The sequence below is a fragment of the Rhinolophus sinicus genome, chromosome X, assembly GCF_036562045.2.
Source record: "Rhinolophus sinicus isolate RSC01 chromosome X, ASM3656204v1, whole genome shotgun sequence".
Lineage (NCBI taxonomy): Eukaryota > Metazoa > Chordata > Mammalia > Chiroptera > Rhinolophidae > Rhinolophus > Rhinolophus sinicus.
Genome location: NC_133768.1, coordinates 108,449,038 through 108,467,309, shown reverse-complemented (window position 1 = coordinate 108,467,309; position 18,272 = coordinate 108,449,038). Strand labels below are relative to the sequence as shown.

General features: G+C 55.5%; 3 protein-coding genes across 4 annotated transcripts in view; 1 reads left to right on the top strand and 2 right to left on the bottom strand.

Annotated features, from left to right (window-relative positions):
* The window catches only part of MAMLD1 (mastermind like domain containing 1), a 486,280-nt gene extending 478,286 nt beyond the window's left edge, over positions 1-7,994 (bottom strand). The window contains exons 1-5 of the mRNA XM_074324231.1: positions 7,766-7,994; positions 6,855-6,959; positions 5,977-6,035; positions 4,853-4,989; positions 4,487-4,568 (exon numbers count right to left, since the gene is read on the bottom strand). The gene's annotated coding sequence lies outside the window, so the exon portion shown is untranslated. The remainder of the gene's footprint in view (positions 1-4,486; positions 4,569-4,852; positions 4,990-5,976; positions 6,036-6,854; positions 6,960-7,765) is intronic.
* Positions 7,995-8,096: 102 nt separating this feature from the next.
* On the top strand, positions 8,097-13,636 carry EOLA2 (endothelium and lymphocyte associated ASCH domain 2). 2 transcript variants are annotated; one of them, XM_074324235.1, is made up of 4 exons: positions 8,097-8,493; positions 9,238-9,290; positions 11,701-11,983; positions 12,756-13,636. In XM_074324235.1, exons 3-4 carry the CDS (start codon positions 11,731-11,733, stop codon positions 12,977-12,979), a joined length of 477 nt encoding a protein of 158 aa, XP_074180336.1. In that variant the 5' UTR covers positions 8,097-8,493; positions 9,238-9,290; positions 11,701-11,730; the 3' UTR covers positions 12,980-13,636. The 2 variants fall into 2 exon arrangements, with proteins under 2 accessions (XP_074180336.1, XP_074180337.1); XM_074324236.1 differs by lacking the exon at positions 9,238-9,290.
* Positions 13,637-16,296: 2,660 nt separating this feature from the next.
* LOC141569728 (melanoma-associated antigen 10-like) lies at positions 16,297-17,626 on the bottom strand. Its single transcript, XM_074324085.1, is given in 1 exon segment — positions 16,297-17,626. A coding segment is annotated over 1 exon segment (984 nt). The 3' UTR covers positions 16,297-16,642.
* Positions 17,627-18,272: the final 646 nt, after the last annotated feature.

The following is an 18,272-nucleotide window of genomic DNA, read 5'->3' as shown; positions in this document are numbered from 1 at the left end:
CCTTGGGAAAGCTAAAAAGATCAAGAAGGCAGGAGTGGTCGGAGGAGGGAAAGGAGAGGAGATATTGTACCATGTATCCACACATTAGTCTTAGCCCCTCGTTTTTACACTCTCTCCGCACCGCCGCCACCACCCGACCCTGCACAGAGCTTTCTGCTACAGAAGCTACTCACTCCTTGATCAAGCCTCTGCTCACCTATCTGCTGTCATTGAAAGTGAAGTTGGATGAGTCCGCCAGCAGATGGCACAACGAGCTTGCAGCACGTTACTATTGTCAAACCCTAGTTAAGCGTCATTTAGACACTTCGCGGGCCCCGTTCCTAAAGTTTTCTCCAAGTATCATTTTTGGGAACACTCTAGTTGAGTGACACAACATGCCAAGGAGACTCCCTTGTCCCTGTCTTCACACCTCCCCTCCCCTCCTCCTTCAAAGAGCACATGTCCAGAGGTAGTGAGTGAGGGGCCCACACTGCCAAATCCCTCCCGGCCCTGGACACTGTCACAGCTCAGGCCATCCGAGAACCGACCTGGCCAAGCCCACCCCATGCCTTCTTTCTCTGGGTCATCAGCAGCCACTCTGCTCAGACTGGGCATGTCTCCAAACTTCCTTCTAAAGTCAGGAAGAAGAATTGGAAACCTCATCACCAGCCAGGAGAATGAGCAAAGGAAAAGGCCCAAACATCCAATCGGCAAGGACAAGGGCATGCTGCAGGAAGCACTGCTCGTCTGTGGAGGACCGCTTCTGGGTCACACAGGGCTGCAGCTTATTTCCCTGGGCGACCCATCTCTACATGCTGCCTGGCTCATCACACGCACGCAAACATTTGTCAAATGATGGACTGACCAACCAAGTGATCACCAAATTATTCCGAGGGACAGAAGTAAAACACTGCCATTAAACCAGCAAGTGAGGGCGCTGACCAGCCGCACCCAGAGCACAGCCCGGACTCCTAAGCGTGGCCTCTGTGAGGTGGACCCAGTCTAGTGTCCCAGTCCCATCTCCGATGACCTCACTCCACAAATGCATCTGCTCCAGTCATGAAACTTCTCTGAGTTCTCTAAATGTATCTGGCCCTTTCAGGGGCCTTCCCCCATATCTCACATAAGGAGACCCCCTTTACCTTCAAGGCCCGGTTCCAACGGCCCTATCTCTGAAGCATTTGGCAGCTTCTTGCCCTGAGCCAGCAGCTCCTTCCTCTTCATGTTTACCTAATCTCACACTCTGCAGTTTACAGGTGGGCCTGCAAGGTACACCCTTCCGGCCTGAGCACCGCAGAGCAGCATGCGCACCTGTGTACCCGCACGATCCAGGAGCCTCTTACAGGGCAGGTGCCTGCTCACATCAACCTGCTGGGCCTTAGGATGTTTTGTACCCAGATATGTCCTCTCCCAATGGGCTGTGCTGATGCAGATGCTGACATGCCCTGGAAGTGCACCCCCTTCCTGGCCCAGCAGTTGCCAGCCTCAGGGTGCAGCCAGCTCTGCCCATATCAAGGCAGCTGGCACCCTATGTGTGCTGCTCAGCACACTCCCATTCCCAGTGAGTCCAGTCTGGATGTTGGTTCGCCCCTTCCGTCCACATGGATTGCAAGGCCTCAGGCACTGCAAGGGCCTGATTGGGCTCGGTGTGGGCCTCTAATGATGACCCTGGCTCTGCGGCTCCGAGGGACTGTCATGTAGGAACTGTCAGGTCCCAGTCTCAGGCTAAAGGGAAGCCCTGCCCAACCCCACTTCCTCCCTGCTCCCTTAGTGGGTGTTAGTCCCCAATCAGCCTTTGGCTCTCCTAACTTCCTCAGCAGCACCTAACCTGAGATGGTTGGTTCTGGACTGATCCAAAAAGCAGGTGGTAAGATGGGGTGTTGGTACATCACTGCTCCTCACCCAACCACTGGAAATAAGGACCCCATCCCAGAGGCTGGTGGTGTGCAGACAGCCACAGGCACAAGGCCACAGCCCCACTGCTAGAACTCGCACGTTAGGACTTTTCGCTGTACTGACAGGTAGAGAGGAATTTCCTGGCAGGTGAGAAGATCCAGGTGTACGTATGTGATGTATGGGTATTGATGGCGGTGACTTCTGTGCTTTGATGACTCACAGGGGGATGAGAACCTTCGAGTGGCTAACAAAGTGAAAACTGAGAGCCCTGGATCTCCTCAATAGCCCACAGAGGAGGCCCATCTCAGGCAGTGGACCAAGGCCAAACCCAGGACTCCATAAAAGTGGCTGAACATCGAAGGTGACTGAACGTTCAACCAAGCAGCTTTGTCATGCCAACATCAGAAGCGCACTTGGGAAAACCTACACCCTTGACACAAGGAGCAGAAACATCTGGGCAAAGATCTGGACTCCCCAGATGTCTCTGAAACCAGTGAACCTGCAGCAGTAGCCTACCCCTTCCTAAAAACAGCTACTGCTCCCACCCCACCAGAGGGAACAGAAAAATCACACACACACATTTCCCCACAGGTGCCCTCCATACCAGGAGGTGGGGTAACCATCCCAATTTGCTGCAGGACTAGCAGTGCTACAGCTGGGAGAGTCACAGGGAAGCCAGGAAGAGGTGGCGGCCTAATGTCAGGCCCCCAACCAGAGATAAGTCACAGCACAACACAGGCCCAGCATGCCAGCCTGGTAAGGGAGGAAAGGGACTGCATCTCCTAACACCCCCCAGAAGTGCAGCAGAGGTCCAGGGGCAGCACGGAAGGGCCAGAAGCCAGGGGCTCATGATGACAGACACCACCGACCAGCAGGCCTGACCCACAGAGTGGAGGAGGAGGTCACCACCACATGGCCCCCCAGGGGGCTAAATGGATGGGCAATTGACCAAGGGACAGCCTCAAATGGATACTGAAAAGAGCAAGAACAGACAGCAGGAGGCTGAGAGCAGCCATCCCAATAAACAAGTCATGCTCTCAGGTCCAGGTCCTGCCCGAGCCTGTTTCCAGACCTGGAACTGTAAACTAGAATTGGCCCCATCCCCAAAGTAAAGGCCACTGCAGCACCATGGCAGGAAGGCACTGGAATGATCACCCAGCCCTTCCCAAAGGGACCTCTGGCTATGCAGTGAGTGACTGAACCTTGGAAATGGGACAACCAGACTGCTTGAGGTTGTCGGGCAGTGTCCAGCTTAATACTGAGCTGGGAGACTCATTACACTCTGTCTCCGTGTCTGCTTCAGGAGGACCCCCCTGTGCCAGAGTTTCTGATCACAGGATGTCACTGGTCCAAGGTATCCTGGGCCAGTCCTGAGGATCTGTCAGTTGTCTTGAACAAGGAGAACCCGACATCCGATGTACTCCAGAACGAGGCGCTCAGCTTAGTGAGATGTCTTCTGAGAGATCTTTCTGAACATGAGATAATACTTAAAATGAAAACAGTACAAGACAAAATGGTAACACAGCATGAAGTCAACTGAGTCAAGAGAAAATGCATGGAAAAAGAACTGAAGAACACACCCAAGTTGGGAACGTTCTTGCCTCCAGATAAAGCCTTATGAGCAACCTGTCCTGATTCTTCAGGTGCTTTCTGGCCTCTGCAAAGTGGCCACAATGAGTATGCACATACTCAAGAGTGGGCTAAATGCATCTTCTGTACCGGGTTCATGAGTGTCCCCAGGAGAGCCCCGTAACCGTGGTTATGGGATGGCCACAAGTGTTCCAGGTCCTGCCCACCAAATTAGTAAACAAACCAGCTGGACTGCGTATTGGCTGGATGAGGCTGCACTGTGACGTGTGGAAGCCCACCCCGGAGCTGGGCAGGGCCGGGAATGCGGGTCCTGGCTCATGTGCTCAGAGACTGGGGACAGTGAAGAATGTGTAGAGGGAAGAGCCCAGGAACGATGGAAACATGGAAATAAGCATCTGCCTGCCCCCCATTAAGGCTGATATAATGGTCTGTATTATGAATGCAAGTGGTGGGTGCCAGAAGTCGCAGAAATTCCCAAGGTTCCAACTCCACTGTGCCATGTTCCGCCAGCAGGCCTCACACCTAACCAGGGCATCCAAGTCGCCTGCCTCTTTCTGCAGGTTCCCTGTGGTGCAGCTTCTTCCTGTGGCCTTAGAGTGCCAGGAAGACAAAACCACGATTCAGTAGGGTTCCCAGGCTGGACCACTGGATCTGGGCCCTGCTGAGAGGAACACAGCCAAACAGAGCTGCCCAGGGGACAGAGAGGAAAACGGGGACAGGGGAACATGCATCTTGGAAGCAGGCCGGGGGAGGCTCGGGAGGTCAAATGGGAGAGCCTGGGAAAAAGAAACAAGACTTGCTCTCTTCCCGCAACTGCAGAGCTTCGTTGGGGCTTCTTGATGAGTCCGGGGCTCGGAACTAGGGCCAACCTGTGACCGAGGGAATAAAAGAGACACGCAGCCATTTCTCATGGGCAGAGTGCTGGATGCCAGGGCACCTCCTCCTCAGGCACTGCTCATACCAGGTGGCAGCCAGCCTCCAGAGGGAGGGGCAGTGGGACAGTCCCTGTGGGGTCACTTACAGTTTGGAGGCTCTAGGCGAATACTGAATCCAAAGCAGGCCTGCAAGGAAGAAACCAGCCTCCGAGGCGCAGGAGGAGGAATCTGAAACACAAACCACCAGGATAGGATTAGCACCCAGACTTCACAGAGAACCCCACAACTCCGCATAAAAGAAGCCAGGCAGCTCAGTAGGAGGATGGGCCAAACGCAGTTATCACAGGAGGAAACTGGACCTACCAAGAAGGAGAGAAAGGAAACCAGGAATTTGGGTCAAGCAGGTCCCAGCGCTGGTGGTGCTACAAAACCCGTGGCAGGAGCAAATGGCAACCCGCTCAGGGCCTTAGAGGGAAAGAAGCACACAGGGTGGGGAGGAGAGGGACAGTGACCTGCAACGGCAGGTGTTCGGATGGCACTTGGGTACAGTGTATTCTGCCAGTTGCTTCAGGGGGACAACAAAGGGAGGCCGACTCCCAACAGGTGCCCGGGGCTCAGAAGAGGAGGCGACGTCCATAGGCACAGTCCCCTAAAAGAACAACGGCAGAAATGGCAAGGACATCATAAACAGAGGATGGGCTGTATTGTGGGGAACAGCTTGAGTAGGACCGTCTCTCCTGTCCCGGAGGCCGGGTGCCTGGTAATAGTGTGGGGGGGGGCAGCACACCAGGCACAGTGGCTCGAGGAAACAGAAGGAACCCCAAGAAGACCCCGATGTCTACTGACAGCTGTTGGGGCTCCAGGACGCCCGAGGAAGGCCAAGCAGTGGAAGGTGTGAGTGGGCAGGGTCCCGGAGACGAGGGCTGACCTGCCTGGGGAGATGACCAGAGGGGGAGGGAATGAAGGCCTGTCCCTGCCAGGACTGTGCCTGAGAGGGAATAGGAAGCAACTGGTGAAGAGAATGTCACCTGGAGGTCACAAATCAGATCATCTTAGGGTTTGGCACCAACGTCTTATTTGTACTAAAAATCAAGACCGAGTAGCCACTTGGTCCCTTTGACAGGGGCAGCCCAATACCATGCCACCCCGCCGGCAACATGGCCAGGCCACTTCCTGGGAACCCCCACCCAGAAGGGAACTGGCCTTGCAGCCACTTCCCTTGGACTTTCCCCTCGTCACACCACACTCCCCACCTTTACTGTTCCGCTGCCCGAGGCAGATTGTCACCTGGTTCTCTGCATACACAAGAGTGAAAAAACGGAGTCCTTCTGTAATGCCAGCACTGCTGCCCCACGCTAGCAGCCATGGAGTGGATGCCGCTAGCTCACCGGACATTTCTATTTCTTCAGTCCACAGGATTCGGGAGGAACACCAACAGCCCACCATTCAGGGGACCCTCCCACGTGACTTGAAACCCCTAGGAGGCAGTTCTGGGGTGTTCGACAGCAGCTGGTAACCATTCTTGGGGCGAGGATTGAGGACGGGAGGCCGGCAGGGATGGAGCTGGACCTGGTGGTCACTAAGGCCCCTGCAGTCCTGAGGCCCAAAGCCCATGAAGGCACACTCTGCCCCTCACCTCATCGCCAGCATTTCTGTTGCCTCGAGCTTCTGCAAGGAGAGAGTAGGTGCAGCTCACTGGAAGAGAAAGAAGTCCTCTGCTGATTCCACATTTACTAAGCAACTGCTGTGTCTCAGATGCCTGGCTTACAGAAACCAGTAAGACACAGGCCTTGCCTTCCAGGAACTCAGAGCTCCGAGGGGGCCAGAGTCTCAGCAGCGAGTAGTTACAACCCTGAGAGATAAGCAAGCGTCCAATGAAGGAAGGTGGGTGAGAAGGTACACGGTGCTACCAGAGCTGGGAGACCAGAGTGCCGGATGCTTGGGGGTGGGGAAGAGAAGAGATTGTTCAAGTTGTGCCTGGAAAGAGGACAAGAGTTTCCAGAGCAGGAGGCAGCATTCCAGGCCTGAGCAACCACAGGAGCCAAAGGGAATGTGCTGGTAGCACACGTGTGTGTGCCTGGGGTGCAGGGAGTCTGCAGCACAGTGACGCAGAGTGGTGGGCGACAAGGGAGAGCGGGGGACACTGGAAGGAGCATCCCAAGGTCCCCAGGTGTTTGGGCTTAAACAGGAGAGGATGCGGTGGGGTTTCTAGTCCAGGCTTGATGGGCACGTGTGCAGTTCAAAGGCTTGTGGAGGACCCTCTGGAGGAGGAAAGACAGGGGCGTCCTGGCCAGTGCGGAATCTCGGGTAATAAAATCTGGGGGTCATGGGCCCCCCAGACCATGAGGCCTGAACTCAGGGAGTAGCAGCAGGGACAGGAAGAGGAGCATTTATGGTGACCGGGCATTTTAGAGCCAGGGACACAGGGCTTGGTCATCAAGTGAAAGCGAGGAAGGTGAGGGCAAGGGGACACGAGGAGCAAAGTGTGCAGGCACTGAGAGGGTTGAGCCCTACCTGAGAGGTAGAAGAGAGGAAACAGCTCTGACAGGGAAGCTGGCTTTGTTTGGGACCTGTCAGCTCTGAGGGGCAGCAGGAAACAGCGGGGATTTTCCTCCTGGCCTGCAAAAAAAAAAAGGCAATCTGCTGGCAGTCCTGGGGGTGGTGGGGAGCTGGCAGGAAGGACAACTGGTCTGGGCATCCTGTCCTGAGGTGCAGGACTCAGCCTAGAGGTCCTGCCCTCTCTCCACATCTGTGTCCCCGGGGTCCATGCTGAGGGTCGGCTTAGGTCACTGAGGACACTGGGCCGCCACTTTGAGTCATGCTTATGGTGCAGTGCGGACTGGGCACCACATGTCACCGCAGTCTAAAGGGCACCGCCTGGCCTTGGCACTGCTCAGCCCTGGCCCACCTGCCATGGAGTTCCCAGGGCCCAAAGCTACCTGGAGGCTCCACCCCCGCTCAGCTCCTCCTCCTCAGCTTCCCCCCAGCTCCACCGTGTCCCCCCGCCCCCCGCAGCTAAACCCAGCTGCATCCTCCTCCTCCCCAACTATCGCCCGGCTCTGCACTGCTCCTACCTAGCTCTGCCTCTGCAGCTCTTGCCTAGCTTCGCCTCCTCTTCCCGTAGCTCCCACTCGCCAGCTCTCCTACCCCACCTTTCTCACAGCCCCGCCCACGGCTCCTCCCAATCCCTCTCACAGCCCCGCCCACAGCTCCTCCCAATCCCTCTCACAGCCCCGCCTCCTCCTCCCGCGGCTCCTCCTCCCCCAGCTTTCGCACAGATCATTCCCCAGCTACTCGCCGAGCGCTTTCCCACAGATCAGCCCCCAGATATTCTCCGCGAGCTCTGCCTCCTTCCTGCATGTCTATGCCCAGGCTCACCCCCCCCCGCCCCGCACCTTCCTCTCGCCACCCCGCCCCGCAGTTACTTTTCCTCCGTCCTGTGACTGTCACAGCCGCCAGTCTGGAGCCCTGGACCCAGCCGGGTCGTCCCGCGCGCCTCAGCGTCTGGCGAGTCCAAGAGCGTCTCCTAGCAACCGTGGCCAGCGTGCATATTAGCCTGTGTACGTCTGCGCGTGTGCTCGTCACTGCCTGGCTGCTTGCCGGCTATGGGCGTGTCTGCTGTGTGCGTGTCTGCGAAGGGCGTGCCTGCTGGGGGAGTGCTCAGTACCCGCGTGTGCGCTGCACGCCGGCGGGTTGCGTTGCGTATTAGCGTGCTGCGTTACGTAACGGTGGGTGTGCTGCGTTGCGTACCGCCGTGCTGCTTCGCTTACCGGCCGTTGCATTGCGGTGCGTACCAGCATGCTTAATTGCGTACCGCTGGGGGAGAGCGTGCGTGCCGGCGTGCTGCCTTGCGTAAGGGCAAGCTGCGTTGCGTCAGGGCGGGCTGCGTTGCGTACAGGCGTGCTGCGTGTTTATATGCACGTATAAGCCACGCCCAAAAGGGTCTTTTTTAACCACAGCGGGCGCGTGTCACGTGTCAGAGTTCCTGAGTCATTGGGTGATGGAAGCGCTGGCGAGACGCAGGCTGCATGCTGTGGAATCTCTCCGCGCCCCGGGTTGTCACCTCACCTGAGCTTAGGAGGCAGTATTCCCGGCGCCCGTGACCCAGGACTCTCCAGACTGGTGGCCACAGCCGGATTGGCCTAGCGTGCAGGTGATTTGCATGGCGGGTGGGGTCGGGAGACTAGCCTCACCAGAAGGGAAGCAGGATGTGCGGTGCCGCTGCCGGCCTGCTAGGCCCTTCCGGGGGACAGTGATTGTGACCTGGGGTTTCCCAGACTGTGGGGCTGGGGTCGCTCTCAGGACGCCCCAGGACGCACTTTCTTGTCCCTTCGTCCCTTCACTTGCCGCCATCCTTGTGTGTGTGCCTGTGACCTGCCACTGCCCATGCAAACGCGAGTGTGCTGCTCCGCATGCACAGGTCCGCCCTCTCTCCTGCCCTCCCCACGGGACCCTTACGCTGCCCTGTGCTGGGCTCAGCTGGTTGCCCGTGGCACACCTCCCAGTGAGACCTACTCAGGATCACATTGAGAGGAACTGAATTGTAGGGTCCCCCAATCCATCCCATGTGACGATGTGAGGGGAGGTGACGTTTATCTCCTCTTGGACACGGGGTCTACTGGGCTAGAAGAACACGACCCACTTAAGGGAAATGATTTTCTGGGCTTGGGGCGGGACAATCACGTGGTCCCTAAGCAGGCAGGGGACCAGAGAGCCACTGGCGTGATTAGTAGAACCAAACCATGAGTGAGATGCCACACGTGTTTCCCATCAGTGGGAAGGTCCTGGGTCCTGGTGTTCTTCAGTCCCTGCTGAGTAGAGGACTGACTGGTATGTTAGGCGACATTGCTGTCTTGTCCCTAATGACCTGTCATCATTGTTCCTCTTGTCTGTGCAGGTGAAGAAGCTGACCCAAGTGGAAGAGCAGTTGTTCCTCAGGCCGCATAGCAGGTACTCCGTGTGGTGAGGCAGGAGGGCACTTCCTGGTTTTACATACAGTGCCCTCAGTTCTCTCAGGGAATTCCATCCACACACTTCAGGTCTCCTTGTTGTGGTCGTGTGGCGCTGAAGACAAAAGGGCCAAGAACCTGGATGGTGGGAACCAGGCAAAGCTGCAGTGCAGTCATATACCCCAGTGGAAGAAATAGAAATAGCCAGGCTACAGGGGGCCGTCCAGCCCCCCTCATAAAGAATCCAAACCCCAAAACGAGGGTGACCCTTTGCTCCCCCATCAGGTGGGTGAAGGTTAAGCTCAGTGATGCTGCTCAGGGCTGCCAAGCATGTGAGGAAATGCACCGTTGCCCGTGGTTGGTGAAGCAGACATTGGTGAGCCCCAGTGGCAGGCTGTTTGCTGACATGTATCAGCGTCGCAGGTGTGCGTGCATGTGACCCAGGCCCCCTTCTAACATATCTTCAGTCAGTGAGTGTTGGCGGTAATGTCCTTTATAGTGGCAGAGGTGCAAAGCAGTCCGTGACCCTTCATCCGCAGGGGAAGTCAGAACATTAGGGGACAACTAGCAATGGGATACCATACGGTCAGCAAAAACTAGGATAGATGAAGATGGACAGACATGAAGGCAGGTCCTGGATGTGCTGTTAATGGCGAAACCGTTCTGCAGCCTGTGGAGATACGTGGGAAAGAGCTTACACCTCTGTAGTCGTTTGCTGAGGTGCTCATATCAAAGTGACACAGCCCTGGTGGCTGAAACAATAAACAGGTGTTGTCTCAGAGTTACGGAGGTTGGAAGTCCAAGATTGAGGTATTGGCAGAGGTTGTGTCTTCTGAGGGCTGAGAGCGAATCTGTTCCATCCCTATCCCCAAGCTTCTGGTGGTTTGCTGCCAAGCTTTGACATCCCTTGGCTTGTAGGTCTCAGCCTTCATCTTCACATGGTGTTCTCCTCCATGCATGTCTCTCTAGGTTCCCCTTTATATTAGGACAGCAGTCATAGGACGAGCGTCCACCCCAATGAGCTCACTGTAGCTTGATGACCTATGGAAAGACCTTTTCATTAGGATAAGGTCACGGGAGCAATGTCCTTGAGAGAGCAAGAGGGGTGGGGCCCAGAGCACAGGGGAGGGCGGCTCAGCCTGAGAAAGGGAAGGAAGGTGGAGGAGCTGGGCGCAGGGATGGGCAGGATGGTGGGTTGGGAAGGGAGTGAACAGCAGGCTACGTTCATCTTCTCGGGCCTTGTCTTCGTGAGTGGGTGGGTTTCCATAAACACGAGGACATAGCTGAGGTGAGATTTACATCCTTGAAGATGGGAGGATGGAAACGATCCAGAGTGGGAGGACTCATGGCTGGAGTACAGAGTCCACGCCCCATGATGGTGACGATGATGTGATGGGTAGCCACCAGTTGTGACTGTCCTGTTAGGGGCCAGGTACTCACAGCCACGTGAACTCTGAGGCTCTGCCAGCTGCTGTGACAGGATTGATATTCGGCCCCGGGGCCCTGCTCATCCCACGTCACAGCTCTGTCCTCCAGCAAGGAGGAGGGCCTCCCAAGTGCAAGGAGAGAAGGCAAGGATGGGGTGATGCAGTCAGGGCCCCTATGGTCATGGGCCATCACATCATCCCTCGGTGCTGCCTTCTCAGGTGAAGAGTGGGGTGACAGTGGAGCTGTCCCTATGCAGTTATTTCATGATGGAATTCTCGCATCTCTGGATCATGCCCATCCCAGGCTCTAGCATGGAGCCAGTGCATACATACCAGTGCCAGTTGTCCTGCTCCCCTTATTCGTTTCTCTGGGCTCGGGTCGGGGCTGGGGGTATCTGCTGAGAGTGGCCAGCAGTGGTATGGGACGGGGATGGAGGAGGGTGGCACCCGAAGGGGCTGGGAGGAAACAAGAAGTTAGATCCCAAGGGTTTGTGCTCAAGAGCCCTGGGGGAGGTACCAGGGAGCTCAGGGACCCGCAGTGCCTTGAGGTGGCAGGGCCACGGAGCTGAGTGTTGGGGTGGTGGGGGAGGGAGAAGAAGCAAAGCCCAGGATGGTCCCTGTCTGTTGGGAGGGGCTAGATCCTGCCCACTGGGTATGAAGCCAAGGGGCCGTCCCTCCCTGCGTCCCTCCTCTGTGCTCCACCTGGGCTCAGTGACCTCCTTTGCAGACTGAGCACACGCTGCGCTGGATGTCTTTCTCTAGCTGTCCCTACCCTCGTCCTTGAACTCCCCAAAGACTCCATCGGATGGATGAGGCATCCCAATGACCAGCCCCTTCCTCTGGGCCTGTCAGCCAACTACGTGGTGGTAGAAGAAGGAGCCAGCACCTCTGCCCCCCGCCATGCCAGTCCGTGGGGTTTCAGGGCCGTGAGCTCAGAAGGCGCGTGCGTGATGCTTATTGGCATTGGTGCTTCTGTTTCCGCAGGCCGCCTGAGCCCCACGCGTCTCTGGGAAGATGAAGTTCTGCTGCCTCTCCTTCCGGCAGCCTTACGCAGGTTTTGTCTTAAATGGGGTCAAGACCTTGGAGACGCGTTGGCGTCCCCTGCTGAGGAGCCACCGGCACTGTACCCTCGCCATCCACATTGCACACAGGGACTGGGAAGACGCCTCCTGGAGGGAGCTGCTGCTGGAGAGGCTGGGCAGGACCCCCGCTCAGATCCAGGCCTTGCTTCAGGAAGGGGAGAAGTATGGCCGTGGAGTGATAGCCGGCAAGTGACGATGCCCTGAGCTGCTCAGACACCTGCAAGGGACCCCCAAGGCCTTGCTCAGGAGTTTGCGGCTTGTTTGCTTTTGAACCTTTTGGGGTTGGGCTGTGGTGTCTTTAAGCAGCACAACTTCAAAGGGGCAGCAAGCCGCCCTGGGCTAGGGGGTGGTGATCCAAGTTTCCCCGACTTCTGGTGAATCCCTTGTCCACTCGGCCTCAGTTCCCGTTGATGACCTGAGAGGCAGCGAGAGGTCCATGTCTGCATGTGTGTGCGTGTGTGTGTGTGTACGTGTGACAGACAAAGAGAGGCTGCACAGCACTCAACAGGGGGCCCGCTGGCCTCCAGACTCAGGCTGCCGGCCTGACCGCACTCGGCGGTCCCACTCCCACTGCCCACCGCATCCCACCCCTCACTGGTTGAGGTCCCACATCAGCTCCTGTCACCTGATGGCCTGTGGGCTCCGCGCAGCAGCCGAGGCCCTTCTCACCTGTACCTGTGGCCGTCCGCAGTCTGGCCGGGACCTGCCCAGGACTAGGTGGGGTTGTTGAGGACAAGGCCCTCTTCTCTTCACTGCTCTGCCTCAGCCTCACCCAGAATTCCCGGAAGAGAGTTTGGCACGTTGGAAGTGCTCAGAGGGCCCCAGTTCACTCCATGTCCATTGGGTGATACCAGCTTAGTCTCTCGAGGTTGTCACTTTGAATAACCGTGTTCTCTCACAGGTGTGCCTTAGTTTACAGAAGGAAACACACCTGTATGCTTGTGTCTTGCTGCACAGGGCTCGTTGACGTTGGGGAAACTTTGCAGTGCCCAGAAAACTTAGCTCCAGATGAGGTCGTGGAATTGGAAAATCAAGCTGTCCTGACCAACCTGAGGCAGAAGTACCTGACTGCACTTTCAAACCCCAGGTGGTTGCTGGAGCCAATACCGAGGAAAGGCGGAAAGGATATCTTCCAGGTAGACATCCCAGAGCACCTGATCCCCTTGGGGCAGGAGGCCTGACGGAGGTGGCTCTTCGGAGGACGGGGACTGAGGAACCAGCTGAATCATGACCATCAACTCACCATCGTGCCGCGGATGGACATACAGATCGGGTTCGATCTGAATTGGCCGCGCTACGTTGAGCACTGACCACCCCGTGCTGTTCGTTTAAACAGGTTTCTCCACTCAGATGCAGGGGACCTTCCTTTGGGGTGCCCTTCTGGGCTCGTTGACAGTGTCAAGGACTTTGAACTTGAGGAAACAGGGAAAGCTGCCAGTAAATGTCTTGGCGTTGCCATTCATTTTGGTCCTGCTGATTCCTGGGTTGTGCAAAGAAATATTTGTTAAGAGAACTGGTTAGTACTCGGGGCTCCCTTACACGTTTTCCCCTCTCTTGTTCTGGTCGTACTCCCAGGATGTTTCAACAGCATCTAGGGAGCGTTGTGGGAGGGCTGGGAGTGGGCGCTGAATGACTGCCAGAGGGTGACCAGCCAGGGGTGGCCCGTTCACCGTGAAGAGGCCATCAGACTTGGAGACAGAGCACCTGTCTGTCCCGGCAAGTGACTGTTGATCTGCGGTAAAAGTGTCCCTGTCTCATGAAGCCATGTGGCAGACATGTCACACAGCTGCGTCATGACCAAAGAAAGGTTCTGAAATACAGCTCTGATGGAAAGGTGATGACCAGTGTTGTTTGTTTTGTGGACAATCTTTTATTTGTTTGGGGTCAATTCTGGGCAAAGTGATTGGTGGTTATTAGCTGTGGGGATGGTGGGCTCTCCCCCAAGGCGATGCTTGGAACCTCCCGTCTTCTGAGCCAGACTGTGGTGGTCGTACACCCCCTTGGCAGATGGGTTGGCCCTACTTTTAGGGGCCTCTCTGGAAGTCCCCTGGAACTTGGGCTAGAATCGCTCATAGGGGTCCCATGAGGAAAGACACTCCTTTTTCCAGATGCATGAATGACATAGGGGGTTCCCCCAAGGTCAGGAGCCAGGCTGTTCTGTGTCCTGAGCTGCAGGTGAGGCTCAGCAGACCAGGTGCCCCAGGGCTTGCCTAAGGGCATCCCAACCACCTCCTCAGCTGGGTTTGTGAAAATGCTGCTGCTTCAAAGGAAAGAGGACAATGGGGACCAAAGCCTGTGTTGGGCCAGGGTTTCTAGCCTCCTCGGTCACATCTGATGAGGTGTGTGTGGCATGGGAACAAAGAACAGACTCACAATTCTCATTGGATTGTTTATTTACTGACATGGAGTTTTGCTTTTCTTTATTAAAGCTGAAAATCATCCACGGTTACATAGTGGTGATTTGATCTGTCACCAGTGGCTTGTGAGCTTAGGGAATTGGACTGTCCTTGATATGCTCGCAGAGTACACGCTTGTAATCTGAGGCCCCCTCCTCCTCCTCATCCTCTTCAGGGACCTCCTGTGGGGCCTTGACTGAAAGGGCCGCCAGCAGGAAGGAATAACGGTGAGCGATGGGAGAGCAGGGGACTTGTGCAGGAAATAGGAGAGCTCTCTGTCGGGATGAGGGCAACAGATTCTGTGCTGCCTTCAGAGGAGGCAGCAGTGAGGAGCAGGTCAGCAGGCCGGGTTCAGGAGGTGGACAGGAAGGCACACAGAGGAAGCCCAGGGGAAGGGTGCTGGCATGGGGGAAAGTGCTGGCACTGGGCAGAAATGCCGGCACCTGGCACAGTTAGCCCTCAACAAACCTCACACAATCCCCAACTAGTGTTTGATCCTCACTGTCACCTTCCTTCCTTAGGCCTGCTTATACTACCTGGGCCGCAGGGTCCTACTGTGTCGTCTGAGAGAAGTCATGCATAGTACTGAGGAAAGAAATGAACCGTGAGGTAGAAAGTCAGCCACAGGCTGGCAGAACATAGACTCTAGATGAATTCAGGCCAGGGGTCCGTCTCCGTCCTGTCACTTACTAGTCACGTGACCTTGAGAAAATTACCAGGCTTGTGAGCGTCAGGTTCTTCATCTGTGAAGTAAGTGGGTCTGATGAGCCCTGTCCTGTAGGACTGCAGGAGAGTATGGAGTGTTTGTAAAGCGACTCACACCGTGCCTGGTGTACGTTGCAACTTTGGTGAGTGGCAGTGATGTCTAGTATTGTATTACCCCCAAGCCCTACTGCTCTCTCCTCTGGAAAATTTGGTTTTTGTTTGTTTCTTAGATCTCAGAGATTATGCAATGCTAATTTATACAGAATATTAGCCAAAAAGACTGCTTCACAAATAAAACTCAGGACAATTTCCCTCCTAGAGGACCTATTATTTAATTTGAGTGTAGGGGAGTCTTTCCCAGCAGGATACAACTCAAAGCTCCTAGAATTTGAGTCAAAGACCACCCTTTTCCCTCCCGCCCAGCTGCTCTTACCTCCAAAGCACCATTTTCATTCATGCACCCTCACTGACATCTAGCCCTTTCTTAGAGTTGTACAAATTACACACAAGATAATGTAATTAAAATAACCTCTTTGATGCGCTGTGGCTGGTGTTCCATGGCCGGGGAAAGAGTGTCAGTCTAGAGGCTTCTCGGCATCACTTCAAAGGGACATGACTGTATTTCCGCAGAAATCCGTGCAGATGATGGGTGTGAAACATCTAGTTTGCAACCTGTATTCACCTGCACTGGAACAAGCGTGTGGGACCCCTTCCCTATCTGCCCCGGTTGAGGATTGCTCTCTGGTTTATCCACTATCCCCCAAATAACTGCTATGTGCAGTTTTCCTTCCCAGGTTTTCCTCTCACGTACAAGACACACCATCTGCCCACTCTGGCTGCTGCCACCACAAGTTTCATCACAATCGTCTCCCACACAGGGAATCAGTTCTTCAAAGCCCCAAACGGCCTGAGTGAAGGCCTTTTACACTTGCGTGCTGTCCCCTGGAGCCCCACCCCCTCTCCCCTTCTTTCACTTGTTCTCTGGGACTGAGGGGACCCCTCACCACCTTCCCCATAGGACTGGGGCTCCCACCCTATCATTCAAGGGTGGGTGTGTCCTGCTGATCCTAGTGTCCCCGCTACTAACACAGGGCCTTCCAGAGGACAGAGGCTCAGCGAACCTCAGGGGATAGAAATGAGCCAGTGAGCGGGGGTCGTCCTTACTCAGATGAATTGTCTCTAATTTTCGTGGATGTACCAAGCACATCAAGGTATAAATAGATAATTTATTTCACAGAATGACTGAGAAGAGGTAACAAGCAGAACTAACAGCGTTTTACTTTTATTTCTCTATTTCTTGACCCACCGACTGTACTGCTAAGGTCTTTCACATTTCCAAGGAAATCCTGCTCCAATGCCATGGGATCTAGTTCGGGATCACAAACTGGGATGGAAGGGGTGCCAGTTTGTGTTACACAACAGCACAACTCTTACTCTCAAACTGCTTAGTACAAATACATGTATGATCAAAATTATTCACAGACATAGATGTTGAAGCTTATTAAACCTTCTATTAAAAGGAACAACATTTGAGAAATCACTAAAGGAAAATAGATCAATTTCTAAATCATCACAGGAGCCCAAAAACGTTACATACATGTTCCCCAACTTGCCCTGGCCCTCACTACCTAGAACGCTGAGGGCTCTCTACTCAAACACAGAATGAAGACTGGACCTCACTTCGTGCCCAGCAGGAGAAGCTACTGGGCCTGGGCCTGAAATGTGCCTGGATGCACGTGTGGCTCAGGCCCTCTCTTCCTCGTCACTCTCACCCTCTTCAGACTGGAATGGGATGGGCCTGGTATCCATGCTACTGACCCTGAACAAAAACTGAAGGACTTTCAACTTAGTGGTTTCAGCGTGGGCCCTGGGACCCCACAGGAACTCGTAACGAGCAGGCTCAGTGTTGGCCACCTGCCGATACTCCACATACTGTTCCTGCACCCAAACCTTGGTGATGAGCTCCCTGGGCTCCCCATAGATGGAATGCTCCACCCCGTCATGCACCTCTATATCATTCAGCGCCTCCCACACTTTCTCCTCAGGGATGCTGTCGCCCTCCATGAGAATCACAAAGAGGAGCATGACCAGGAGGCCGGTCTTGGGCATGCGGCGCCCATCGAGCCCCATCCCATCATAGGTGAGGCCCAGCGAGTTGACCAGGACATAGGAGTGGTCGCTGGGGTCCACTTCCTTCACATCAATGCCAAAGACCCTCTGCAGGCACAGCGAAGCTTGGCGGAGGATCTCAGCGAAGTGGTCTTCGTGCTCTCTGATGACGCTGCTCAGCATTTCCGCCTTTGTGGTCGGCACCTCTGCACGGTACTTCTGGAGCAGGAACCGCACCAACTCGGACATCTTCAAGTGCACTGCCTGTTTGACAGAGGACTCGGCATCTTCCAGGTCCTCCGTGCTGCTTTGCTGCTCCTCATCTTGGCTGCTGGAGCCTGCTCCCTGGATTTCGCTCCATGGAGGGGCTCCCATGGCCTCGGGAGAGGGATAGGCGCCTGGTGGGCTCTGAGGAAGACTAGGAACCACAGCAGCAGCCACCTCCTCTGGACTGTCTGGGAACACAACAGAGGGGGAAGAAGATGAGGAGGAGGCAACTGATAGGACATCGTCTTCCATAGCCTAGAACACCTCCGCCTCCAACAGGTTCTGGTACTGTCTTGGCTCCTGATGGCCTCCCCCCAGCTTGCGGAGCTTATTCATCTGACGGTGAAGCATGATGACTCCTGTCAGGAGGCAACAAGAGTGTGGGTGATGGGGACCCACACCTGGAGGGGAGGGAGTGTGAGCGGCCTCCGCTGAGAAACACTCTAGGTGGCTCTGACCAAGGCAACTTACAAGGGCTCCTCTTTAGGGGTGCTCTCAGGCCTCACAGGGGTCCCTCCTTTGGGGTGTCCTCTCCTCTAAGAAGCTGAAGGAGCAAGACAGATGGTACCTCAGGGTGCAGCTGGCACAGCCAGGTTTCTAGGGCTGACAGGATGGTGGGGTAAATTTAGGCACTATGGGGTCACTTTTTCTGGGGTCAGGGAGCCACTGGGTAAATTCTCAGGGTGGACACCTCACCTTAGCTCCTAGCACTGCCTGGCCTTCCTCTGCTCTGTGACCGGAGGACACAGACCAATCTGGAAATGAGGGGCTCAGGCTAACAGAACGTCTAGGTATTTCCAGGGCTGACAGACAGAGCAGGCAGATTTCTGTGGGGACCCCGCTTTGTTCTGGGGATTCAAGTAAGCTCACGTCTCCCACACCATCCTCACCTTGATTCTTGGCAGGATCTGGGACTCCTCCCACTGTAGACAAGATGTGGCCCCCGGGATGACCTGACGTCGTCCGTTCAGACCAAGGTCCTCACCTTCCAGAGACC